Raw genomic sequence first — 27958 nt, 5'->3', positions numbered from 1 at the left:
GACTGAACAAGAAGGGTTTGGAGCTGGCGAGTGTGGTGCAGGACATGGACTCTGTGCTGGAGAGTGTGGGGCCCCTGGTGCAGGACATGGACTCTGTGCTGGAGAGTATGGGGCCCCTGGTGCAGGACATGGACTCTGTGCTGGAGAGTATGGGGCCCCTGGTGCAGGACATGGACTCTGTGCTGGAGAGTATGGGGCCCCTGGTGCAGGACATGGACTCTGTGCTGGAGAGTATGGGGCCCCTGAAGGAGTCCTATATGACCCAGGAATGTTTGGCCTCCCATACGCAGGACTGTGCTGTGGAGACCAGGACCCCTGATGTGCAGTCAGAAGCCGCTCGGGACGAGACCCCCCAACAGCAGACGCGACCGGTGATACAGGTGGCCAGATTCTGCTTTCAGGATGGGACACAACTGCAGCTACAGGAGCTTAGACCTCAGACAGTGGAGGCACTACAAGTCCCAGAGTGCCCCGCACAGGAGCAGGACCTTCCATGTGTGACTTTCTGTGCTGCTGAGGCCGGTGCACAGCCTGGGGATGGTGTTGTTGTGCCTGTGGGGTCGGGGGCTGTAGGGGATTCGCAGTCTGTGATGGACATTGCACAATGTGATGATGATGATGCTGCTCATGTTGATGTGCATGAGATATGTGACTTTCCCCCTTTGCTATCTAACCCGCAAGGTGTGCCAGCCCCCCCTGCTACAGACCCTCGTCCTGTCCGTCAGCCCAGGGTGTCCCGGCAGGTGCCCCCCAGGAATGCCTGGAGCCGCGGCGCACCATCCTTCACCTCCGGCGCCCATTATACTGGCCAGACTTTCAAGCGTATAAATGTTGTGCGTTTTAAGTACATAGGTCCCAAGGAGGTTCTGCCGCAGCGCAGGTACGTGGTGAGGGAGCTGCTGTGCCGCCAGATGGGGTTTGTGCCGCGTGAGATCCTGGCGGTCTCTAATCTGCAGGACGGGCAGGACTATGACGTCAGCTTTAAGCTCATGTCTGACCTGGACAGATTCTGGGCCGATTACCCCAAGTTCAGGGACACTGAGGACTGGAATGCATTTGTGTTGGTCCCTATTTCCAGGCCAGATACTGTCACTGTGAATGTCACCTTCTGAAATGAGGCCGTTCCCCCACAGGACATCGAGGTGTGGCTCCGGAGGCATTGTGACCTCGTCTCTGGACTCTCCAAGGTCAGGGATGAGGACGGTATCTGGACTATGGGGTGGAAGGTCCTGGTAAAGCTGAGGCAATATAACAACATCACTGCCCACCTGCCCAACTCCTTCTTCATTGGGAGGGAGAAGGGGAGAAGTTAGTACCCCGGGCAGCCCCGAAAGTGCTTCAGATGTGGTAAGACTGGTCATCTGGCCAATGCCTGTGCCGTGGTGAAGTGCTGCCTGTGTGGGGACATCGGTCATGCCGCTGCAGACTGCCGGGACGTCAGGTGCAACCTCTGTGGTAAGATGGGCCATCCTCACAGGGACTGTCCAGACGCCTGGCACAACATCTGCAGAGTGTTCCCTGATGAGGATGTGATGGCAGGGGCAGAGGCTCAGGAGGTGGTGGCAGAGGCTCAGGAGGTGGTGGCAGAGGTTCAGGAGGTGGTGGCAGAGGTTCAGGAGGTGGTGGCGGAGGCTCAAGAGGTGGTGGCAGAGGCTCAGGAGGTGGTGGCAGGGGCCCAGGAGGTGGTGGCGGAGGATCAGGAGGTGGTGGCAGAGGTTCAGGAGGAGGTGGCAGAGGCTCAGGAGGTGGTGGCAGAGGCCCAGGAGGTGGTGGCGGAGGATCAGGAGGTGGTGGCAGAGGTTCAGGAGGTGGTGGCGGAGGCTCAGGAGGTGGTGGCAGAGGCCCAGGAGGTGGTGGCAGAGGCCCAGGAGGTGGTGGCGGAGGATCAGGAGGTGGTGGCGGAGGATCAGGAGGTGGTGGCAGAGGCTCAGGAGGTGGTGGCAGAGGCCCAGGAGGTGGTGGCGGAGGTTCAGGAGGTGGTGGCGGAGGCCCAGGAGGTGGTGGCAGAGGCCCAGGAGGTGGTGGCAGAGGCTCAGGAGGTGGTGGCAGAGGCCCAGGAGGAGGTTTTAACATCAGGAGAGGTACTGCTTGACTCCGATATCCCCCGGGAGTCCACTCAGGTAATAACAGAGCAGGATGGTGCGGAGGGGAACATGGAGGTTGTCCCTCAGGTCCAGCAGTCTCAAGTAGCCCCCCCTTCAGCATCTGTATCTGATGGCTGGACCATTAGTCAGAATAAAAGGAAGAAGAAGGACACATCCTCCCGTAGACCTGAGGCTGCGTGTGACAGGGCGAGTAAGAAGGTCCAGGGCTCTGTGGGTGCGATGGTCGTGTCCAACAAGTATGGGGCTTTGTCCCATGATGATGATTTTGAGAGGGAATTGGGGACACTCGAATGTGACAGGGACATAGGGGCTTCCGCTTTGGCGGGGGATGTTCCTCTATCTGTAGACCCTCAGTTAGAATCTGCCATGGACACCGGTGGTGGACAGAATGTCCCTGACTCGGGATGATGAGTGTCACTCTGCTCCTTCTATATATTGTATGGTGATTGCTGAGTTTCATTGACGCTTCATTCCCCGCACAGGTGTGGACTCGTTACTTTATTTCTGTATTTGATCTGATTATTTAGTGCTGGTGTCTGTGTAACCTCTGTGATTTGTGACTTGTATTAATGGGAGTTCTTGTTCCTTATACATGTATTTATGTTTGTTTTTTCTAATAAAAATTGCTCCTATATACAAGAATATAACTACTATAAATCTGTCCCTATGTACAGGAATATAATTACTATAATACTGCCCCTATATACAAGAATATAACTACTATAATACTGTCCCTATGTACAGGAATATAACTACTATAATACTGCCCCTATGTACAAGAATATAACTACTATAATACTGCACCTATGTACAAGAATATAACTACTATAATACTGCCCCTATGTACAGTAATATATCTACTATAATACTGCACCTATGTACAAGAATATAAGTACTATAATACTGCCCCTATGTACAAGAATATAACTACTATAACACTGCCCCTATATACAAGAATATAACTACTATAATACTGCTCCTATATACAAGAATATAACTACTATAAATCTGTCCCTATGTACAGGAATATAATTACTATAATACTGCCCCTATATACAAGAATATAACTACTATAATACTGTCCCTATGTACAGGAATATAACTACTATAATACTGCCCCTATGTACAAGAATATAACTACTATAATACTGCACCTATGTACAAGAATATAACTACTATAATACTGCCCCTATGTACAGTAATATATCTACTATAATACTGCACCTATGTACAAGAATATAAGTACTATAATACTGCCCCTATGTACAAGAATATAACTACTATAACACTGCCCCTATATACAAGAATATAACTACTATAATACTGCTCCTATATACAAGAATATAACTACTATAATACTGCTCCTATGTACAAGAATATAACTACTATAATACTGCTCCTATGTACAAGAATATAACTACTATAATACTGCTCCTATGTACAAGAATATAACTACTATAATACTGCTCTATGTACAAGAATATAACTACTATAATACTGCTCCTATATACAAGAATATAACTACTATAATACTGCTCCTATATACAAGAATATAACTACTATAATACTGCTCCTATGTACTAGAATATAACTACTATAATACTGCCTCCTATATACAAGAATATAACTACTATAATACTGCTCCTATATACAAGAAAATAACTACTATAATACTGCTCCTATATACAATAATATAACTACTATAATACTGCTCCTATGTACAAGAATATAACTACTATAATACTGCTCCTATATACAAGAATATAACTACTATAATACTGCCTCCTATATACAAGAATATAACTACAATAATACTGCTCCTATGTACAAGAATATAACTACTATAATACTGCCCCTATGTACAAGTATATAACTACTATAATACTGCCCCCTATGTACTAGAATATAACTACTATAATACTGCTCTTATGTACAAGAATATAACTACTATAATACTGCGCCTATGTACAAGAATATAACTACTATAATACTTCCCCTATATACAAAAATATAACTACTATAATACTGCTCCTATATACAAGAATATAACTACTATAATACTGCTCCTATATACAATAATATAACTACTATAATACTGCTCCTATGTACAAGAATATAACTACTATAATACTGCTCCTATATACAAGAATATAACTACTATAATACTGCTCCTATATACAAGAATATAACTACTATAATACTGCCTCCTATATACAAGAATATAACTACAATAATACTGCTCCTATGTACAAGAATATAACTACTATAATACTGCCCCTATGTACAAGTATATAACTACTATAATACTGCTCTTATGTACAAGAATATAACTACTATAATACTGCGCCTATGTACAAGAATATAACTACTATAATACTTCCCCTATATACAAAAATATAACTACTATAATACTGCCCCCTATGTACAAGACTATAACTAATATAATACTGCCCCCTATGTACAAGAATATAACTACTATATTACTTATGAAATATGAAGATCTTGTTCATATTGATTTGTTAGATCATTATTGGGGATTTGTATAGCGGCTGCAGTTGTGTCTAGACCGGGGCCACTCTGATAACACAAAGCAGTGAAATAAACAATGGCGTCACTGTATCTATTTTTCTTGCAGAAAATCAAAGGAAGACGAACCAATAAAGGAAGGTATTAAGCAAAATCTTGAAGGAGAACCTATTCAGACCAATCAATAAAAGTCATACAAAACTAAAAGTCGCCTTTACATGTAAGTGATTGTTACATTAGCAGTTTCTGAAGGGCTTTTGGAAACCTTTATGAATCGAGGAGCAAACTTGTTTCATAAAGTATTGGAAACAAAATGACATTTTCCTTGCACTTCTGCGGAATCTTATTGTGATGGCGGCCGGCGCTCGCTGAGCTCAATCTTTTCATAAGAGCTTTTTCTCCTTTTTAGATCTTAAAGTAAAGTCTACTTTTAGAATCTATAATGCAATCTCAAAGGGTTATTAAAGCATTTGTACTGTAGTGCTATAATCTCTACCTCCAGCAAAATTAATGGCTTTTTTTTTTTTTCGCTCCTCCCGTAGAATAACACGTCTGGAAAAGCACAAATGATGTACTTTGTACATTTCTCGAAATTCATAGGTTTAACATTTACATCTGAAAAGTTCAGTGATAAACAAGAGATGATGATGAACGTGGAGAGGAAAATAGCAGCGTTTAGGGAGCGATGTCCTCGATTCGTGCGCTAAATGCAGACAGCAAAACAATAGCCATCCTGCGAATGCGTTCGCGAGCGTTATGGGTTAGTTATGCCCGCCATTCATGGAAAGTGGGGCTCTGAGCATCACACAAAGGAGCTCTACCCCTGCGTTACTCCATATTTATTCGCTTTTATTACAATTTCAAAAGGTGTGTGTATATATATATACAGTTAGGTCCAGAAATATTTGGACAGTGACACAAGTTTTGTTATTTTAGCTGTTTACAAAAACATGTTCAGAAATACAATTATATATATAATATGGGCTGAAAGTGCACACTCCGAGCTGCAATATGAGAGTTTTCACATCCAAATCGGAGAAAGGGTTTAGGAATCATAGCTCTGTAATGCATAGCCTCCTCTTTTTCAAGGGACCAAAAGTAATTGGACAAGGGACTCTAAGGGCTGCAATTAACTCTGAAGGCGTCTCCCTCGTTAACCTGTAATCAATGAAGTAGTTAAAAGGTCTGGGGTTGATTACAGGTGTGTGGTTTTGCATTTGGAAGCTGTTGCTGTGACCAGACAACATGTGGTCTAAGGAACTCTCAATTGAGGTGAAGCAGAACATCCTGAGGCTGAAAAAAAGAAAAAATCCATCAGAGAGATAGCAGACATGCTTGGAGTAGCAAAATCAACAGTCGGGTACATTCTGAGAAAAAAGGAATTGACTGGTGAGCTTGGGAACTCAAAAAGGCCTGGGCGTCCACAGATGACAACAGTGGTGGATGATCACCGCATACTTTCTTTGGTGAAGAAGAACCCGTTCACAACATCAACTGAAGTCCAGAACACTCTCAGTGAAGTAGGTGTATCTGTCTCTAAGTCAACAGTAAAGAGAAGACTCCATGAAAGTAAATACAAAGGGTTCACATCTAGATGCAAACCATTCATCAATTCCAAAAATAGACAGGCCAGAGTTAAATTTGCTGAAAAACACCTCATGAAGCCAGCTCAGTTCTGGAAAAGTATTCTATGGACAGATGAGACAAAGATCAACCTGTACCAGAATGATGGGAAGAAAAAAGTTTGGAGAAGAAAGGGAACGGCACATGATCCAAGGCACACCACATCCTCTGTAAAACATGGTGGAGGCAACGTGATGGCATGGGCATGCATGGCTTTCAATGGCACTGGGTCACTTGTGTTTATTGATGACATAACAGCAGACAAGAGTAGCCGGATGAATTCTGAAGTGTACCGGGATATACTTTCAGCCCAGATTCAGCCAAATGCCGCAAAGTTGATCGGACGGCGCTTTATAGGACAGATGGACAATGACCCCAAGCATACAGCCAAAGCTACCCAGGAGTTCATGAGTGCAAAAAAGTGGAACATTCTGCAATGGCCAAGTCAATCACCAGATCTTAACCCAATTGAGCATGCATTTCACTTGCTCAAATCCAGACTTAAGACGGAAAGACCCACAAACAAGCAAGACCTGAAGGCTGCGGCTGTAAGGGCTTGGCAAAGCATTAAGAAGGAGGAAACCCAGCGTTTGGTGATGTCCATGGGTTCCAGACTTAAGGCAGTGATTGCCTCCAAAGGATTCGCAACAAAATATTGAAAATAAAAATATTTTGTTTGGGTTTGGTTTATTTGTCCAATTACTTTTGACCTCCTAAAATGTGGAGTGTTTGTAAAGAAATGTGACAATTCCTACAATTTCTATCAGATATTTTTGTTCAAACCTTCAAATTAAACGTTACAATCTGCACTTGAATTCTGTTGTAGAGATTACATTTCAAATCCAATGTGGTGGCATGCATATATATATATATATATATATATATGTATATATATATATATATATATATGTATATATATATATATATATATATATACACACACTGTGAGGCAGTGACAGGGGTAATATTTGAAGACCGCTATGTGTCCCCCAGAATGTGTCTGGAAACCCTCTGAGTTTGCTATAGCTATTACTGGGAGTATAGCACAAAGGGTAACAGGGAGACAGATCCCTCCTCCCAGTCCAGGTTTTGTAGCAATCCTCATGTCCGGCATTTTCATTTAAAATCATGCAGAGCACAGCAGGGTGTGTCTCAGTTGAGAGCCAGGCTTGGTGAAGCTAACACATGCTGTGTGAGAGGAGCTGGCTCTGTGTGGAGTGAACACAGGCCAAGAGTGTGAGCCTAGGAGAACCTTACACAGATCCCTGCGGTTAACGGGGTCCTAAGGTAACGAGACTTTTTGATGCAAAGAATTTGTCTATATGCACTGGCTGTGATCCGGAAGAGACTTTGACAGTGGGAAATTGGATCTATTTATGCTGCAACAATAAATAGACTGTTGGTGTGAACACGCTGCTGCCTCACTGCCTCACGTTTTTGCCCAAGCAACGCTGCTACCTCACAACACATACTAGCTGTACTACCCGGCTTCACCCGGGTTAATAACTGTTGTTAACAAAATAGAATATATTAACAAAAATGTATTCTGCACACAATATCCGCTGCCCGGGATAGTAACTGTCTCTCTGTTTCTCTCCCATTCTCTGTATGTCTCCCCCTCTGTATATCTCTCTCTCTCTCTTTGTCTGTCTCTTTCCCTGTCTGTCTCTGACTGTCTCTGTCTCTTTCTCCGTCTGTCTATCTCTCTCTTTCCCTGTCTGTCTCTCTCTCTGTCAATTTTCCTGTCTGTTTCTTTCCCTCTTTCCCTCTGTCACTTTCTTTGTGTCTGTCTCTTTGTCTGTCTCTTACCCTGTCTGTCTCTTTCCCTCTCCTTCCCTGTCAGTCTCTTTGTCTGTGTCTGTCTCTTTGTGTCTGTCTCTTACCCTGTCTATGTCTTTCTTACCCTGTCTGTGTCTGCCTCTTTCCCTGTCTGTGTCTGTCTCTTTCCCTGGCTGCATTGTGACACGCCAACATTCTACATAAGGGCGTAGCTGCACATTCTTCTGTAAATCGCGGGGTTAAAATGTCCCCTCAAAACATAGCATATGACACTCTCAGGGTCCAGACGTGTGAGTGTGCAAAATTTTGTGGCTGTAGCTGCAACGGTGCAGATGCCAATCCCGGACATACACACACACACGCACGCACGCACACACACACACACACACACACAGCTTTATATATTAGATCCCATTGAAAGGGAAATTGTCAGTGCACGCTCTTAGCGCTAGTGCGCACGTTGCGTCCTGACAATTGCAGAAATAAATGCACCCTCTGGCAGTTTCTGATTGTGACAGTTTGCAATAAATACGCATGCGTTTTGAGCGCATTTTCTGTGTATTTTAACCGCTTTTTCCATGCTTAAATTTTGATGCGCTTTCAAAACTTTGTCAATGGAAAATAAGGTTTCTTCAATCAAACACCATGAGAAAAAAAACAAAAAAAAAAAAACAATGACATTTCCTGCTTCTACTCATGTACTATAATGTGAATATTCCGAAAAATTATATTAAATAATATTTATTAATTAAAATTATTAATAAATATATTACAACTCTGATTTTATTTAGGGCTGGATGTGAGGTCAACAGGAAACCTCTTGACCTCATTTCCAGGCCCAAACGCATGCTTTTTTGATGTCCAAAAAAGCATGCGGATTGCAACAAAAATGCATGTAAAGCGCAATATTTATGATTTTGGAAGCATTTTCAAAAATCTCAGACTTCAATGATAGCTAAACGCTGCCAAACGCACATAAGAAGTGACAAGCTGCATTTTTAAACGCAGAGATTTTGTCAAGTTTTTGACAATCAAAACGCTGCGTTTAAAAAAGCGTCGTGCGCACGGATTTTATATTATTCCCATAGACTTTGCTTGGAAAGCAAAACTCATGCATTTTGACAATGAGACGCTGCTGCATAAAACGCTGCGGAAACGCTAGGAAAAACGCAACATGCACACAAACCCTTACTCGTGGATGTAAGGGTACGGCTGTGTAGGTGCGTCATCCTCTATAAAAACAATGTGCCAGTCATGAGAAATCTAATATATGCAAATCAGGCTGGAAGTGCAATGGGGCGTGTCAGTGCATTTGAAGGAGACCCGCCCCCAGGGCACTTTCAGTCTAATTTGCATATGACTTCTACACCAGATTTCTCATGACTGGCACATCAAATGTCTACAAAAAAAAGTATCATTAGCACTTAGACAGCCATACTACTAGATCCATACAGAAAAACCTGCTGATAAGTCCCCTTTAACATAAATGCTAAATATATACTATTGCCACTCAGTGACTAATAATAATGCCGTACACCATTACGCAGTATCTAAGCATTAATACCATATTGTACCCAAATAAAATATCCTTTCCACATTATACTGCCACCCAATTCCCAGTAAGACTGCAATTCAGTGTCCAAGTAATTCTGCTATACAAAAGATTAATAATACTCCCATTCAGAATCCATATATATGACTGCTATATACTGTCATAATTATACTTTCATATACAGTTTACATAATACCACCAATGTATAAATAATATGCAGTATTTAAATAATACTGCAACTCAGTGTCTAAATAATCCTGCTATACAATAGATCAATAATACACCCATTCAAAATCCATATATGACCGCTATATAGTGTCCTAATTATACTTCCATATACAGTTTAGATAATACCACCAATGTCTAAATAATATACAGTGTTTAAATAATACCACCACTCAGTGTCCAAATAATTCTGTTATACAATAGATCAATAATACTCCCATTCAGAATCCATATATATGACCGCTATATACTGTCATAATTATACTTTCATATACAGTTTCCACAATACCACCAGTGTATAAATAATATGCAGTATTTAAATAATACTGCAACTCAGTGTCCAAATAATTCTGTGACACAAAAAATTAATAATACTACCATTCAGAATTGATATATAACCGCCATATAATGTCATAATTATACTTCCGTATACAGTTTAGATAATACCACCAATGTATAAATAATATGCAGCATTTAGATAATACTACAACTCAGTGTCCAAATAATTCTGCTATACAATAGATCAATAATACTCCCATTCAGAATCCATATACAGTATGACCGCTATATAGTGTCCTAAATATATTTCCATATACACCACACATATATACACATATATAATATCACCAATGTATAAATAATATGCAGCATTTATATAATACCACCAATGTATAAATAATATGCAGCATTTATATAATACCACCAATGTATAAATAATATGCAGCATTTATATAATACCACCAATGTATAAATAATATGCAGCATTTATATAATACCACCAATGTATAAATAATATGCAGCATTTATATAATACCACCAATGTATAAATAATATGCAGGGTTTAAATAATACTGCAACTCAGTGTCCAAATAATTCTGCTATACAACAGATCAATAATACTCCCATTCAGAATCCATATATGACCGTTATATAGTGTCCTAAATATACTTCTTTATACATTTTACAGAATACCACCAATATATAAATAATATGCAGCATTTAGATAATACTGCAACACAGTTTCCAGATTACACCGCCATACAATGCTTAATAATATCATTGTTTGTAATTAGTATATTAAGTAGTACTGTTTAACTCTACACTGCCCAATTGGCCACAATTTTGCTGAATTTGCACAATGCGAGTTGCAAAACTTTAGAGTACGGGGAACGCAGATTATTTGTAAATATTTGGAGCAAATTCATTCATCGCTATTCACTAACCAAATAAAACTGGTATTTGGCATCCAAATAATTTGTACGTAAAATTCCTAAATAATTCTCCCACATAGTGCACACTTATTACCACCATATAGTGTCATAATAACTGTGGAGATAGGCTTCATGGAGTGGATGCCGGACCAGCGCCTGAAAACCAATAATCAGTGTATGACACTTTTTTTCAGATCATAGTGATATTTTATTGATCGGCTACATGATTATTGGTTTTTGTGTTTTACCCAATGAATTATTGCTCAGGTTCTCTTAAATCTAAATATTATGGCGGCCTTTACTATATTATATGTAAGTAATAGCTGTCAGTAACTTGCTCCCATTCTAATGAGATGACTCTGCTTACCCTGTCCCGGTCTACACAGCAAAGCTGATAAGTGAGCTACAGAAATTAGTATGCGTCCCCCAATTGTGTCACCTCCAGTGGCTTTTCGGACGCCCATCGGAAATATTGGAGCCGCTGCGCGGACGCCTACCTGAAGGTGAGATGTGTTTCCATAATATTGAAGGCTCTGGTTTTCCAGTGGCCAAACATGTAAGTGATACATTCGTTCCTTCATTGACAACCATGTTGGGGGAGATGTCGTAGATCTTCGGAGAAACTGCAAAATAAAAACAAATACCAGAGGTTTAATATATTTGTGATTATTTAATACTAGAAAAATGTCCGTAGCTTCAATTGTGGAAAATTATGTGATACATTGTCAGCGACGCTTCCTATTGTTACATTTTCAGTTCCACCCTGAAGTGGACATCTTCAGCGTTTACATTTTGTTTTTCCAACTCTTCTTTTTTGTTAGTTTGTTACTTTTTACAAATTTGTTGTAACACTGCGGCGGAGAACAACAACGAATTTTTGGACAAATTTTTAGTAAATATTAAAATGTACTCTCCATTTCCTTTCAAGCCGGGACTCGCATCGTTCCGTTGTCTCAGCTGTTTTAGATAGTTTTGCTTTTTATCTTTTGGATCACTTTGTCCAATACATGTTGGGCGGCATTTTAAAAAACATATCTTAGTATTATGACCTTCAGTAATCGCCTCGCACTGATTAGAGATCTAATTGGTGAATCTATATCTATAAAAAGCAGAAATGTCCTAAAGGATCCCAAATTTCAGCTAGGCAACCAAAACGATCTTTCTGTGAGACAATTCTCATAAATGAGGCCCCAGTTACTTAGACAGTGCCTATAGGCAACCAGAACAATCTTACTGTGAGGCAATTCTCATAAATAAGGCTCCAGATATTTCTGCAGTAACTATTGGCAAAAAGAACAATCTTACTGTGAGGCAATTCTCATAAATGAGGCCCCAGTTACTTCTGTAGTAGCCATAAACAACCATATAGTGTCATATTAACTATGGAGATATGATCTTACTGTGAGGCATTTCTTTACAAATGAGTCCCCTGTTACTTATACAGTGCCTATAGGCAACCAGAACAATCTTACTGTGAGACAGTTCTTATAAATGAGTCCCCTGTTACTTATGCAGTGCCTATAGGCAACCAGAACAATCTTACTGTGAGGCAATTCTCATAAATAAGGCTCCAGTTACGTCTGCAGTAACTATTGGCAAAAAGAACAATCTTACTGTGAGGCATTTCTGATAAATCAGGCCCCAGTTACTTTTGTAGTAGCCATAAACAACCATATAGTGTCATATTAACTATGGAGATATGATCTTACTGTGAGGCATTTCTTTACAAATGAGTCCCCTGTTACTTATACAGTGCCTATAGGCAACCAGAACAATCTTACTGTGAGACAGTTCTTATAAATGAGTCCCCTGTTACTTATGCAGTGCCTATAGGCAACCAGAACAATCTTACTGTGAGGCAATTCTCATAAATAAGGCTACAGTTACTTCTGCAGTCACTATTGGCAAAAAGAACAATCTTACTGTGAGGCATTTCTCATAAATGAGGCCCCAGTTACTTCTGTAGTAGCCATAAACAACCATATAGTGTCATATTAACTATGGAGATATGATCTTACTGTGAGGCATTTCTTTACAAATGAGTCCCCTGTTACTTATACAGTGCCTATAGGCAACCAGAACAATCTTACCGTGAGGCATTTCTCATAAATGAGGCCCCAGTTACTTCTGTAGTAGCCATAAAAACCATATAGTGTCATAATAACTGTGGAGTTATGATCTTACTGTGAGGCATTTCTTTATAAATGAGGCCCCAGTTACTTCTGCAGTGGCTATAGTAACCAGAACAATCTTACTGTGATGCATTTCTGATAAATGAGGCCCCAGTTGCGTTTGCAGTGTTTATAGGCAACAGAACGATCTTACTGTGAGGCAATTCTCAAAACTAAGGCCCCAGTTACTTCTTCAGTACCTGTAGGCAGCCAAAACAATCTTACTGTGAGGCTATTCTCATAAATGAGGCCCCTGTTACTTATACAGTGCCTATAGGCAACCAGAACGATCTTACCGGGAGGCAATTCTCATAAATGAGGCCCCTGTTACTTATACAGTGCCTATAGGCAACCAGAACAATCTTACTGTGAGGCTATTCTCATAAATGAGGCCCCTGTTACGTATATAATGCCTATAGGCAACCAGAACAATCTTACTGGGAGGCAATTCTCATAAATGAGGCCCCTGTTACTTATACAGTGCCTATAGGCAACCAGAACAATCTTACTGTGAGGCTATTCTCATAAATGAGGCCCCTGTTACTTATATAATGCCTATAGGCAACCAGAACAATTTTACTGGGAGGCAATTCTCATAAATGAGGCCCCTGTTACTTATATAATGCCTATAGGCAACCAGAACAATCTTACTGTGAGGCTATTCTCATAAATGAGGCCCCTGTTACTTATATAATGCCTATAGGCAACCAGAACAATCTTACTCGGAGGCAATTCTCATAAATGAGGCCCCTGTTACTTATACAGTGCCTATAGGCAACCAGAACAATCTTACTGTGAGGCTATTCTCATAAATGAGGCCCCTGTTACTTATATAATGCCTATAGGCAACCAGAACAATTTTACTGGGAGGCAATTCTCATAAATGAGGCCCCCTGTTACTTCTGCAGTAACTATTGGCAAAAAGAACAATCTTACTGTGAGGCATTTCTCATAAATAAGGCTCCAGTTACTTCTCCTTTATTTCTTTAGAGCCTAAATTCAGGGGGTCAAATCTCGTGAAGGGGAAACTGCGTGTCTATCCTGATGCCTATGAGAATCCTTGAGTTTTCTGCACACATTGCTTTTTTTTTTTCCTTGCAGATTTGGTGCAGATATAAATCTGCAGCTGTCAATTCTTTCAGCGTTTTTGCAGCGTTTTTGCACCCCAGACTGCATAGAAAGAGCATGGAAAAAAATGCAAAATCGCGGCAAAATGCACCTTTTGTTTTTTCCCAAGGGATGCAGACTTGGTGTAGAAATGTCTGCAACCAAATACTCAGCGTGTGCACATCGCCCAAATGTTCGCCGTATGTTTAGTCTGCTGGTATAAGACGGGCCGGGTAAAATCGGGTAAAAACGTTTTTTACTTATCGGGCACCACACACAGATTTTCTGCTTTATATATAGAGTTTCATCTTTTTCAACTTTTTACTTCCTTTCTCCTTGCCTGAAAATAACTGGATTCCGGAATGTGGAAAGTGATGAAATGTCTCTCTCTTTTGTTCTCTAATATTTTTTTTTTTCGTTATTGATTTATTTTCTTATATATATATATTTTTTTAATTTTTTTTCCGTTCTACAAGGCCTTTTCTTCAGCCCACACAATCACAGTCTGCGCCGTTCTCCTCATTACAGGCATCCACCGCCCTGGACAATCCCCACTTGTCACAGGCAATGCTTCTTAGTAACAGGGAACCTTCTTCTGCAATTAAAGCAGCAAATTCCAAGTAAAAAAAATAGATATAAACATAACTGAGTGCAAAATATGAACTCCAAAACCAAATAGTTTTTGGGTGAGGTTTTTATACAATGTTGCACGGATGCAGATTATTGGACAGAATTGGTCAAGAACAGAAAATTCAAAGCAGAATTAAATTGCAGACAAAGGAATGACATTTCAACAAATCTCATCCACGCACGGACTATAGGGTACTTTACACACTGCGATATCGGTATCGATATCGCTAGCGAGCGTACCCGCCCCCGTCGGTTGTGCGTCACGGGCAAATCAATGCCCGTGGCGCACAACATCGCTAACACCCATCACACGGACTTACCTTCCCTGTGACGTCGCTCTGGCCGGCGATCCGTCTCCTTTCTAAGGGGGCAGTTCGTGCGGCGTCACAGCGACATCACACGGCAGCCGTCCAATAGCAGAGGAGGGGCAGAGATGAGTGGGACGTAACCTCCCGCCCACCTCCTTCCTTCCGCATTGCAGGTGGACGCAGGTAAGAAGAGGTTCGTCGTTCCTGCGGTGTCACACATAGCGATCTGTGATGTCGCAGGAACGAGGAACAACATCGCTACGTACGAGACAACGATTTTGGTAAATGAACGACCTCTCATATACCAACGATTTTTGTCTCTTTTGCAATCGTTTAAGGTCGCTCCTGCCTGTCACATGCTGTGATGTTGCTACCGGCGCCGGATGTGCGTCACAAACATTGTGACCCCGACAATATATCGTTTGCGATGTCGCAGCATGTAAATGGCCACATTTTCTAGTGATAAATGCACTGTGGTCCCCTTCGCAGTGCTTCTGTGGTGACGCTTACCACCGATGATCCCAGTGGCTTGGTGTCACGCTGGGTGTGAGGAGAGACACCCAGCAAGTGGACTCCTGGGAATAAGGGAGGCTGAAACACAAGGAAGGGGGGAAACCAGGGGCTCCTGCGCTGACCCTGACACTGGGGGGCCCTGCGCTTGCCCTCAAACCATAGGTACCTATAAGGGATAAGAGGTGTGGCCCGCCACCGTTCCCCTGTCTCCTAGCCAGACCATAGGACTAAATCCCACCACCCACCAATCCACGGAGGGAAAAACAAACACAAATAAACAGCAGAAGGGGAAAAAGAAAAAACAACAACTTATCTTGAGAGGGAATCTTCAGAATATACAGCAACAGTAGTCTGAAGCCACATGTACTCCTGAGCAAGCAACTTCTCCAAGTGAAGAGTGTGGAGACACAGGGGTCAGTGGGTGCTCTCGTCCGCTGACCCAGCCGCCTTTAGAAAGACAGTATTGCCCAGGGCTCATCCCAACTGAACGCCCGACCTCCTTAACCGTGGGCGGAACACTACTCAGACAACACAGGGAGAGGGAATCACAATATTATGACTTTATTGGATCCCCAAACAATTAATGGCACATAACCAGCAAAACCACAGAATGTAACCGGCCACAGTTTCTCACCCTTCCGCTGGCTCACCAGGGATTAGAATGTCCGTGCCTCAGAGCTTCCAGGGATACTTACTCGAAACCAGCAGCACCCCGCTTTCAGCGGACACCCACCGAGAATGGAATAACCCCAGATTTAGGAAGCTGGCTGAGGTCCGCAAAGTCTGTAGTCAGGTGACGGGATTGTCCCAAGATAGATTCATTCCTTAGGTAGTTCTTGATATTTCAGCCGAATCCTTGCATTCGATGCTGAAGTCCACATAGTATTATAATCCAGGTTCGGTTATGGCTTGCCAATCGGATCCACAGATCCTAGATTGGTATCATGTAGCAACAGTCTAGCCGGGCAATGGACAGTCCTCCTTCTTATACCCCTGAGCTCTCCATTGAGACCATTGGGGTCTTCACGATTTGTGGATAAGACTGGGCTCTTATTGACTAGATTTCAAGCCGTATACAAAATATCCCTAGTAGTAATGGTCTCTGGCAGAGACGAGGGAGAGACTGCTAAGTCACATCACATCTAGCAATACACATAGTAATATAATGGGAGGTTCGCATAATCGATTTGTCTGGGTGTCTGACCTTCATTGTCCAAGGCAATTACATGACTCAACAAGAGTCTTGTAGAAACAAACTATCTTCATGTCTGGCTGAATTTTTAAGAAATTTAACCCATGCTAGGCACTGACAGAGTCCATGTCATCACAAAGAGTATAACCCGCACTGGAGGAGTGAGAGGCCCCACGTTATAAAGACCCTTAATTACCAGCTGGAGGAAAGGCTCCTCCAACCTGGAAAGGAAACAGAGAAAAAACTAAATAAAGCCCTTAAAAGGGACAGCATCCATTAACGTCTGGACGATCGCCGGGCCCTTCTAGACCTGGTCCCAGCAGCAGCACCTGAAGGTCCAGACACATCTGTGACACTTGGTCTCCAGAATAGAGAGACCATTATGGCAGAACCACTGGATTGCGAGTGCAACTAATGTAAGAAAACAGCAATTTTCATTTTTTTAGCATAAGTAAGAACTATAGTAAATTCGCCGTGATCTGGTCCAGATTGTCCTCTGCTGATTATCTATAGATTGTACTGCAGAAGATTCTCCGCAGAAAATCTGATTTGTGTATTTAGTATTCACCTTTAATATTTCAAGAGTCTTTAGATAATGAAAACAAGACAATGTTGCTATAGTAAATATTATTACCAAATATCTCTTGTGGGCAAAAATATCTTCTTGATGGAACAAGTCTTAAGCCTGCTTTACACGGTACGACCGATTGTGCGATTTCACAATCGATCGTACCCGCCCCCGTCCTTTTTGCGTCACGGGCAAATCGCTGCCCGTGTCACACAAAGTTACTAAACCCCGTCACACATACTTACCTCTCGTGCGACCTCGCTGTGGGCGGCGAACGTCCACTTCCTGGAGTGGGAGGGACGTTCGGCGTCACAGCGACGTCACACGGGCGCCGGCCAATAGAAGCGGAGGGGCGGAGATGAGCGGGACGTAAACATCCCGCCCACCTCCTTCCTTCCACATAGAGACGGCGGCGGCCGCGGGAGGCAGGTGAGCTGATCATCGTTCCCGTGGTGTCACACGGAGCGACGTGTGCTACCACGGAAACGATGGTCAACTAAAGTAACCGATATTATGGAACCTAACGAGCAGTACCCGACTCACGATTTGTGAGCGATACTGCGTCGCTAGGAGGTGTCACACAGGCCGGCATCGCCAGCGATGCCGGATGTGCGTCACAAAAACCGTGACCCCGACGATCTATCGCACGATAGATTGCCTGGTGTAAAGCAGGCTTAAGAATGTCTTTCCTATGGTTGATCTTCAGCTCTAGGTGCCGCACATCTGTGCCCTGGTACCGATTAGTATCAGAAGGTTGTGTGTATCACTATACGCTATACTGGGGTGCTGAACTGCATCAGGACACGGGTAACTGAGCAAGAACTGGGGAACCCAGGAAGAGAATTATTCTGTTTGTGAATGTTCACATGTTGCATTTTTCTCAACAATAAAAAAAACCAGGGTGGTAGCAGGGAAAATGATAGCCAAAATACGTGTTATTACATTAATTTTTGCAATGTTTTAACTAGTGTTCTTCGGACATGTTTCCATCCAGAGATTTGCACAACTTTGCTGACTGTCGTGGTGGCATCGGGTTCTGTTCAGATTACAGATTCTGACATTCCACCTGAGAAATTCTCTGGTGTCTGGAATCAATACAGGCAGACTCGGGTGGCGACCTGCAGTGTGCTGATTCATAGGCAGGCTTGTAATAGTTAATCTCTGCTAGTCTGCTTGCTAGTCTCTTTTGATCACATGTTATAGGGAAGACAATCACATCTGCACCTTTCCTATTTATGCTGGTTGAATCCTTCCACCTATGCCAACTATAGTTTATTTTAGTTGGTCTGAACTGGGGAGAAGAATGAAGGACCGCACTCCGTCCACTGTGCAGGAAAACGATTTATTTAGCGGTGCAGGGTAAAAAGCCGGAGACGCCCTGTGAGCTGGCTCCCAGGTAAAGGACGACGGCCGTTTCGCCTAATCAGGCATGGAGCCGTGGAAGCCTGATTAGGCGAAACGGCCGTCGTCCTTTACCTGGGAGCCAGCTCACAGGGCGTCTCCAGCTTTTTACCCTGCACCGCTAAATAAATCGTTTTCCTGCACAGTGGACGGAGTGCGGTCCTTCATTCTTCTCCCCAGTTCATCTGTTCTTGGACTTTTTCTTTGGACGAGCACCCCTACTCAGGACACGGTAATTTACAGCCCTCCACGAGCACACGTGCGTTACCGCAGAGTGATACGCGGTGGTGCGGGACCACTTCTATTTTGTTGTTATTTTAGTTGGTCTGGTGAGGTGTGGTGTCCCAGACTCTCTAATGGAAGTAGTAGTTATTGCTTTGTGTGGTTGTGGAGTTTACCCCTTTTGTCTTTTGTAGTTTCCTTCCTGTTCTTGTTTTCCTCCTAAACCTCTTGTTATCTATTCCTGTGTGTGTGCTCTGTGTCAGAGTTTTGGTTTTCCGTTGTCTGTCTTTATCAGTAGTTAACATCACGCTGCTGCTTTTCCTTGCCTGATGTGACAGGGCCGCCAACAGGGGGGGACAAACAGGACTCTAGTCCAGGGCTCCAACAGAAGGGGGGCCCCTTCACGCTTCATTTATTGGCTTGTGTGTGAGGTGTGGAGGTGGAGCAGGGATGGAGGCGGAGCTTGGGCCCCAAAATTATGTCAGTCAGGGGCCCTGAAATTCCTAGTGGCATGCTGGGTGGGAGGAGGGTATCAGATTAGGTCTGGTCAGGAGCAGGGCCAGGAACAGGACTCAGGTGTCTCCACCATTAGGAGTATCCCTGAGGTTTGGGATATTATAGGGCACTCTAGCATGAGGTACAGCCTAGGGGTCCCTATTAGTGATGAGCGAGTACCAAAAAGCTCGGGTGCTCGAGGCTCGGGCCGAGCATCCCAAGATATTCGTGTACTCGGCCCGAGCCCAATGTTATCCTATGGGAGACCCGAGTATTTTTATGAAATGACCCCCCGGCAGCATGTAGAAACCGTGTGGAATGTCCGTTTGTGTGTTGCACAATGTCGTTTATAAATGTCGGCTGACAGCAGACAGAGTTGCGCGATGAGAATGAACTCGGGTGAACTTCACCCGACTTCATCCTCATACCGCGGCTCTGTCTGTGTCAAGTACTGATTAGCGGTCACCTGTGAAGGATTCACCGGTGACCGCTAATCCTCCGAGTGACTGAAGTTTCCCCCCCTCTCTCATACTCACCGATCCCCGGCACTGCACGGCGTTCACACTGCTCCGGCGGCTTTTACAATTTTGAAAAAGCCGGCCGCTCATTAATCAATCTCGTATTCCCTGCTTTCCCAGCCCACCGGCGCCTATGATTGGTTGCAGTGAGACACGCCCCCACACTAAGTGACAGGTGCCTCACTGCACCCAATCACAGCAGCCGGTGGGCGTGTCTATACTGTGCATTGAAATAAATAAATAATTAAAAAAAACGGCGTGCGGTCCCCCCCAATTTTAATACCAGCCAGATAAAGCCATACATATGAAGGCTGATATTCTCAGGATGGGGAGCTCCATGTTATGGGGAGCCCCCCAGCCTAACAATATCAGTCAGCAGCCGCCCAGAATGGCCACATCCATTAGATGCGACTGTTCTGGGACTGTACCCGGCTCTTCCTGATTTGCCCTGGTGCGTTGGCAAATCGAGGTAATAAGGAGTTAATGGCAGCCCATAGCTGCCACTAAATCCTAGATTAATCATGTCAGGCGTCTCCTTCCATGATTAATCTGTAAGTTTGAGTAAATAAACACACACACACCTGAAAAAATCCTTTATTAGAAATAAAAAACACAAACACATTCCCTGGTTCACCAATTTAATCAGCCCCAAAAAGCCCTCCATGTCCGGCGTAATCCAGTATGGTCCAGCGTCGCTTCCAGCTCTGCTGCATGAAGGTGACAAGAGCAGCAGCAGACACCGCCGCTCCTGTCAGCTCCACGCAGCAACTGAAGACAGCCGCGCGATCAGCTGAGCTGACACTGAGGTTACCCGCGGCCACCGCAGGATACAGCTGATCGCGCTACTCACCTCAGTTGCCGCTGTGCGGGCCGGCCAATCACTGCAATTCCACAACTAACAGGGCTGTGGCATTGCAGTGGTCTGCCAGCCAATCCCTGCATGAGGGCTGGCTCTCAAAAGAGCGCCAACATGCAGGGATGAAGACCACGAGTACAGCACGAGTATCGCGAGATTACTCGGTACCCGCCGAGTAGCCAGAGTGCAGTGATACTTGTGCGAGTACCGAGTAGTGACAAGCGTACTCGCTCATCACTAGTCCCTATCACCACTTATCCAACAGTCACATTGTGACATGTGCACATATAATAACATTGGTTTGAGTGCCATCAAATGTGTGACTGACGGATGTTCACCTAACTCTGCACTTTACTAGGTGATCAACATTCTGCAGCAGTGCCAACTGTCAATCACCCAGCGGAGGGTGGTGTTAGGCTGAGAATGGAGTGAAGTGCTTCTTCCCGCCCAGAGCACTTCCAGCCTCATTTGCATAAAACTTCTGAAGTGGATTTCTTTGCAATAAAGAAATGCTTTAGTTTAATATAGGCCCAGAATTACTATCTTCTGAACTTTAGGAGGTTGAATGAACTGGATATAACATCCGGGTGACACTTGGTAATGTCTGACTGTCCGTAAATTGATAAGATGGAAACCAAACATAATATTCTCATAGGGAAAACAAGATGTGACCTTCCAGCAGTTGCAAAAAGTTAAACTATTTTCCAACAATCTTAAAACAGTAACATTTGTCCTTCCGCCCCTGCAAAAATTCAGCCAAAAGTAACAATATAAAATGTTACAGAAAAAAAAATAATAAATTTTATATTTATATATATATATATATATATATATATATATATATATATATATATATACACACTACTATGTGGAAAAACGTATACAGAGTGATTGCTCTTTTGCTTTTGGAAATCTAGGGATCATAGGATCTAAAAATATTGATGACCTAAGCTACTAAGCTATAAGCAAGATAAATTTCCCATTGGAGATTTCTAAATATTTTTTTACTATTTTGGCACAAATAATCAGATCTAATATCATCAGCAGTTGCTAAAATAAATACCTACCAAATGTAAAATGCTCGCAGCACCAATCTCTGAGCAAAAGCCGAAAAAGAGGATCGAAAGCAACAACATAAAAGCAAATAAAAGTGCACCCAAAGCAACGATCCAGAAACTTCCGAGGCCACCGGCAAATGAAACCGTAAAGGCAACATTAATTGTCGAAAATTAAAATTCAAAAAAGGTATTTACTTTTCTCGGGATAGAAATTCTAAAATTGATACCATTTACTTCAAAGCCTAAAATGTTACAGCGCCTTGCGAAAGTATTCGGCTCCCTTGAACTTTTCAACCTTTTCCCACATTTGAGGCTTCAAACATAAAGATAAAAATGTTAATGTTCTGGTGAAGAATCAACAACAAGTGGACACAATTGTGACGTTGAGCGAAATTTATTGCTTATGTTAAACTTTTGTAAAAAAGAATAAACTGAAAATTGGGGCGTGCAATATTATTCATCCCCTTTACTTTCAGTGCAGCAATCTCACTCCAGAAGTTCATTGAGGATCTCTGAATGATCCAATGTTGTCCTAAATGACTGATGATGATAAATATAAGCCCCCTGTGTGTAATCAAGTCTCTGTATAAATGCCCCTGCTCTGTGATAGTCTCAGTGCTGTGTTTAAAGCGCAGATAGCATCATGAAGACCAAGGAACACAACAGGCAGGTCCGTGATACTGTTGTGGAGACGTTTAAAGCTGGATTTGGTTACAAAAAGATTTCCAAAACTGTAAACATCCCAAGAAGCCCTGTGCAAGCGATCATATTGAAATGGAAGGAGTATCATACCACTGCAAATCTACCAAGACCCGGCCGTCCATCCAAACCTTCATCTCAAACAAGGAGAAGACTGATCAGAGATGCAGCCAAGAGGCCCATGATCACTCTGGATGAACTGCAGAGATCTACAGCTGAGGTGGGAGAGTCTGTCCATAGGACAACAATCAGTCGTACACTGCACAAATCTGGACTTTATGGAAGAGTGGCGAGAAGAAAGCCATTTCTCAAAGATATCCATAAAAAGTGTTGTTTAAAGTTTGCCACAAGCCACTTGGGAGACACCAAACATGTGGAAGAAGGTGCTCTGGTCAGATGAAACCAAAATTGATCTATTTGTGCACAATGCCAAACGATATGGTTGGCGTAAAAGCAACACAGCTCATCACCCTGAACAAACCATCCCCACTGTCAAACATGGTGGTGGCAGCATCATGGTTTGGGCTTGCTTTGCTTCAGCAGGGACAGGGAAAATGGTTAAAATTGATGGGAAGATGGATGGAGCCAAATACAGGACCATTCTTGAAGAAAACCTGTTGCAGTCTGCAAAAGACCTGAGACTGGGACGGAGATTTGTCTTCCAACAAGACAATGATACCAAACATAAAGCAAAATCTACAATGGAATGGTTCACAAATAAACATATCCAGGTGTTAGAATGACCAAGTCACAGTCCAGACCTGAACCCAATCGAGAATCTGTGGAAAGAGCTGAAAACCGCTGTTCACAAACGCCTCCATCCAACCTTACTCAGCTCCAGCTGTTTGCAAAGAATGGGCAAGAATTTCAGCCTCTCGATGTGCAAAACTAATAGACACATACCCCAAGCGACTGCAGCTGTAATCACAGCAAAAGGTGGCGCTACAAAGTATTAACAAAGGGCCGAATAAAACTGCACGCCACAATTTTCAGTTTATCATTTTTTACAAATGTTTAAAATAAACAATAAATATCGTTTAACTTCACAATTGTGTCCATTTGTTGTTGATTCTTCACCAAAAAAATTAAAATGCTTTATCTTTATGTTTGAAGCCTGAAATGTGAGAAAAGGATGAAAGATTCAAGGGGACGAATACTTTCGCAAGGCACTGTATTGGCACCCCTGCAATTCTGTCAGATAATACTCAGTTTCTTATTGAAAATGATTGCAATCACAAATTCTTTGGTATTATTATTATCTTCATTTATTTTGCTTGCAATGAAAAAAACAGAAAAGAGAATGAAACAAAAATCAAATCATTGATCATGTCACACAAAACTCCAAAAATGGCCCGGACAAAAGTATTGGCACCCTTAGCCTAATACTTGGTTGCACAACCTTTAGCCAAAATAACTGCGCACAACCGCTTCCGGTAACCATCAATGAGTTTCTTACAATGCTCTGCTGGAATTTTAGACCATTCTTCTTTGGCAAACTGCTCCAGGTCCCTGAGATTTGAAGGGTGCCTTCTCCAAACTGCCATTGTGAGATCTCTCCACAGGTGTTCTATGGGGTTCAGGTCTGGACTCATTGCTGGCCACTTTAGTAGTCTCCAGTGCTTTCTCTCAAACCATTTTCTAGTGCTTTTTGAAGTGTGTTTTGGGTCATTGTCCTGCTGGAAGACCCATGACCTCTGAGGGAGACCCAGCTTTCTCACACTGGGCCCTACATTATGCTACAAAATTTGTTGGTAGTCTTCAGACTTCATAATGCCATGCACACGGTCAAGCAGTCTAGTGCCAGAGGCAGCAAAGCAACCCCAAAACATCAGGGAACCTCCGCCATGTTTGACTGTAGGGACCGTGTTCTTTTCTTTGAATGCCTTTTTTCCTGTAAACTCAATGTTGATGGCCTTTCCCAAAAAGCTCTACTTCTGTCTCATCTGACCAGAGAACATTCTTCCAAAACGTTTTAGACTTTCTCAGGTAAGTTTGGCAGACTCCAGACTGGCTTTTTTATGTCTCGGGGTAAGAAGTGGGGTCTTCCTGGGAATCCTACCATACAGTCCCTTTTCATTCAGATGCCGACGGATAGTACGGGTTGACACTGTTGTACCCTCGGAGTGCAGGGCAGCTTGAACTTGTTTGGATGTTAGTCGAGGTTCTTTATCCACCATCCGCACAATCTTGCGTTGAAATCTCTCGTCAATTTTTCTTTTCCTTCCACATCTAGGGAGGTTAGCCACAGTGCCATGGGCTTTACACTTCTTGATGACACTGCGCACCGTAGACACAGGAACTTTCAGGTCTTTGGAGATGGACTTGTAGCCTTGAGATTGCTCATGCTTCCTCACAATTTGGATTCTCAAGTCCTCAGACAGTTCTTTGGTCTTCTTTCTTTTCTCCATGCTCAATGTGGTACACACAAGGACACAGGACAGAGGCTGAGGCAACTTTAATCCATGTCAACTGGCTGCAAGTGTGATTTATTATTGCCAACACCTGTTAGGTGCCACAGATAAGTTACAGGGGCTGTTAATCACACAAATTAGAAAAGCATCACATGATTTTTCAAACAGTGACAATACTTTTGTCCACCCCCTTTTTTATGTTTGGTTTGGTATTATATCCAATTTGGCTTTATAACAATTTTTTTTATTTTTTTTCATTGACGACAAATTAAATGAAGATAATAATACCAAATAATTTGTGATTGCAATCATTTTCAGGAAGAAACTGAGCATTATCTGCCAGAATTGCAGGGGTGCCAATACTTTTGGCCAGCACTGTCTATATATATATATATATATATATATATATATATATATATATATATATACACAGTTAGGTCCAGAAATATTTGGACAGTGACACAATTTTCGCGAGTTGGGCTCTGCATGCCACCACATTGGATTTGAAATGAAATCTCTACAACAGAATTCAAGTGCAGATTGTAACGTTTAATTTGAAGGTTTGAACAAAAATATCTGATTGAAATTGTAGGAATTGTACACATTTCTTTACAAACACTCCACATTTTAGGAGGTCAAAAGTAATTGGACAAATAAACCAAACCCAAACAAAATATTTTTATTTTCAATATTTTGTTGCGAATCCTTTGGAGGCAATCACTGCCTTAAGTCTGGAACCCATGGACATCACCAAACGCTGGGTTTCCTCCTTCTTAATGCTTTGCCAGGCCTTTACAGCCGCAGCCTTCAGGTCTTGCTTGTTTGTGGGTCTTTCCATCTTAAGTCTGGATTTGAGCAAGTGAAATGCATGCTCAATTGGGTTAAGATCTGGTGATTGACTTGGCCGTTGCAGAATGTTCCACTTTTTTGCACTCATGAACTCCTGGGTAGCTTTGGCTGTATGCTTGGGGTCATTGTCCATCTGTACTATGAAGCGCCGTCCGATCAACTTTGCGGCATTTGGCTGAATCTGGGCTGAAAGTATATACCGGTACACTTCAGAATTCATCCGGCTACTCTTGTCTGCTGTTATGTCATCAATAAACACAAGTGACCCAGTGCCATTGAAAGCCATGCATGCCCATGCCATCACGTTGCCTCCACCATGTTTTACAGAGGATGTGGTGTGCCTTGGATCATGTGCCGTTCCCTTTCTTCTCCAAACTTTTTTCTTCCCATCATTCTGGTACAGGTTGATCTTGGTCTCATCTGTCCAAAGAATACTTTTCCAGAACTGAGCTGGCTTCATGAGGTGTTTTTCAGCAAATTTAACTCTGGCCTGTCTATTTTTGGAATTGATGAATGGTTTGCATCTAGATGTGAACCCTTTGTATTTACTTTCATGGAGTCTTCTCTTTACTGTTGACTTAGAGACAGATACACCTACTTCACTGAGAGTGTTCTGGACTTCAGTTGATGTTGTGAACGGGTTCTTCTTCACCAAAGAAAGTATGCGGCAATCATCCACCACTGTTGTCATCCGTGGACGCCCAGGCCTTTTTGAGTTCCCAAGCTCACCAGTCAATTCCTTTTTTCTCAGAATGTACCCGACTGTTGATTTTGCTACTCCAAGCATGTCTGCTATCTCTCTGATGGATTTCTTCTTTTTTTTCAGCCTCAGGATGTTCTGCTTCACCTCAATTGAGAGTTCCTTAGACCACATGTTGTCTGGTCACAGCAACAGCTTCCAAATGCAAAACCACACACCTGTAATCAACCCCAGACCTTTTAACTACTTCATTGATTACAGGTTAATGAGGGAGACGCCTTCAGAGTTAATTGCATCCCTTAGAGTCCCTTGTCCAATTACTTTTGATCCCTTGAAAAAGAGGAGGCTATGCATTACAGAGCTATAATTCCTAAACCCTTTCTCCGATTTGGATGTGAAAACTCTCATATTGCAGCTGGGAGTGTGCACTTTCAGCCCATATTTTATATATAATTGTATTTCTGAACATGTTTTTGTAAACAGCTAAAATAACAAAACTTGTGTCACTGTCCAAATATTTCTGGACCTAACTGTATATATATATATATATATATATATATATATATATATATATATATATATATATATATATATATATATATGTGTATGTATATATATATATATAGCACCGCAGCCATAATAAATTCAACAAAAACTATGAGGCATTGGGGCGTCAAATGGGATCAAAGGGAACGGGAAATATCAAGGCGGGGGTTTTATTTCCACGGACCCCTTAGCTGTTGTGTTACCTGCCTTCATATAAACACACTAATATTACAGAACTGGGTACTGGAACACTGACCTCTGTACAAGGCTATGTTTACTACAAATAATTACTTAATTAAATAAAAAATATATAACTAATGAAAAAATGTTTACTACCACTAATAATTATTATTGGTAGTAAATATTAGTTATATTTTTTAATATTGTATTAATTCTATTAATTGATTGAACTCTACTGATAACTGATTTTTAGAGAGGCTAATAATATCTTTCATTACAAAAAAAATTGTTACAATGTTAAAGTGACCCTCTAATTTCATATAAAATAACCTAGTCCCTGGAACACAAAGTAAAGGTTTTCCACAGTCAAAGGGTTCTATAAATTACACGATGCACACTGTGCTTGATTAGTAAGAGGCAGCTCCCTATATACTGCTGATAACACTGGATCCTACATTGACAAGTACCGTAATATCACAGCTCACCTGCTCCTCCTCCTGTACAATGACTAAT

At 42.3% G+C, this 27958-nt stretch overlaps 1 protein-coding gene across 2 annotated transcripts in view; it reads right to left on the bottom strand.

Annotated features, from left to right (window-relative positions):
- The window catches only part of NEGR1 (neuronal growth regulator 1), a 672070-nt gene that overhangs the window by 276371 nt on the left and 367741 nt on the right, over nt 1-27958 (bottom strand). For both annotated transcript variants that reach the window (XM_075320310.1, XM_075320311.1), the window contains exon 3: nt 11519-11644. In XM_075320310.1, coding sequence (XP_075176425.1) covers nt 11519-11644 — 126 coding nt within the window. The remainder of the gene's footprint in view (nt 1-11518; nt 11645-27958) is intronic.

The sequence above is a fragment of the Anomaloglossus baeobatrachus genome, chromosome 8 (assembly GCF_048569485.1).
Source record: "Anomaloglossus baeobatrachus isolate aAnoBae1 chromosome 8, aAnoBae1.hap1, whole genome shotgun sequence".
Classification (NCBI taxonomy): domain Eukaryota; kingdom Metazoa; phylum Chordata; class Amphibia; order Anura; family Aromobatidae; genus Anomaloglossus; species Anomaloglossus baeobatrachus.
The sequence above is the reverse complement of the archived record's forward strand: the minus strand, read 5'-3'. Positions and strand labels throughout refer to the sequence as shown.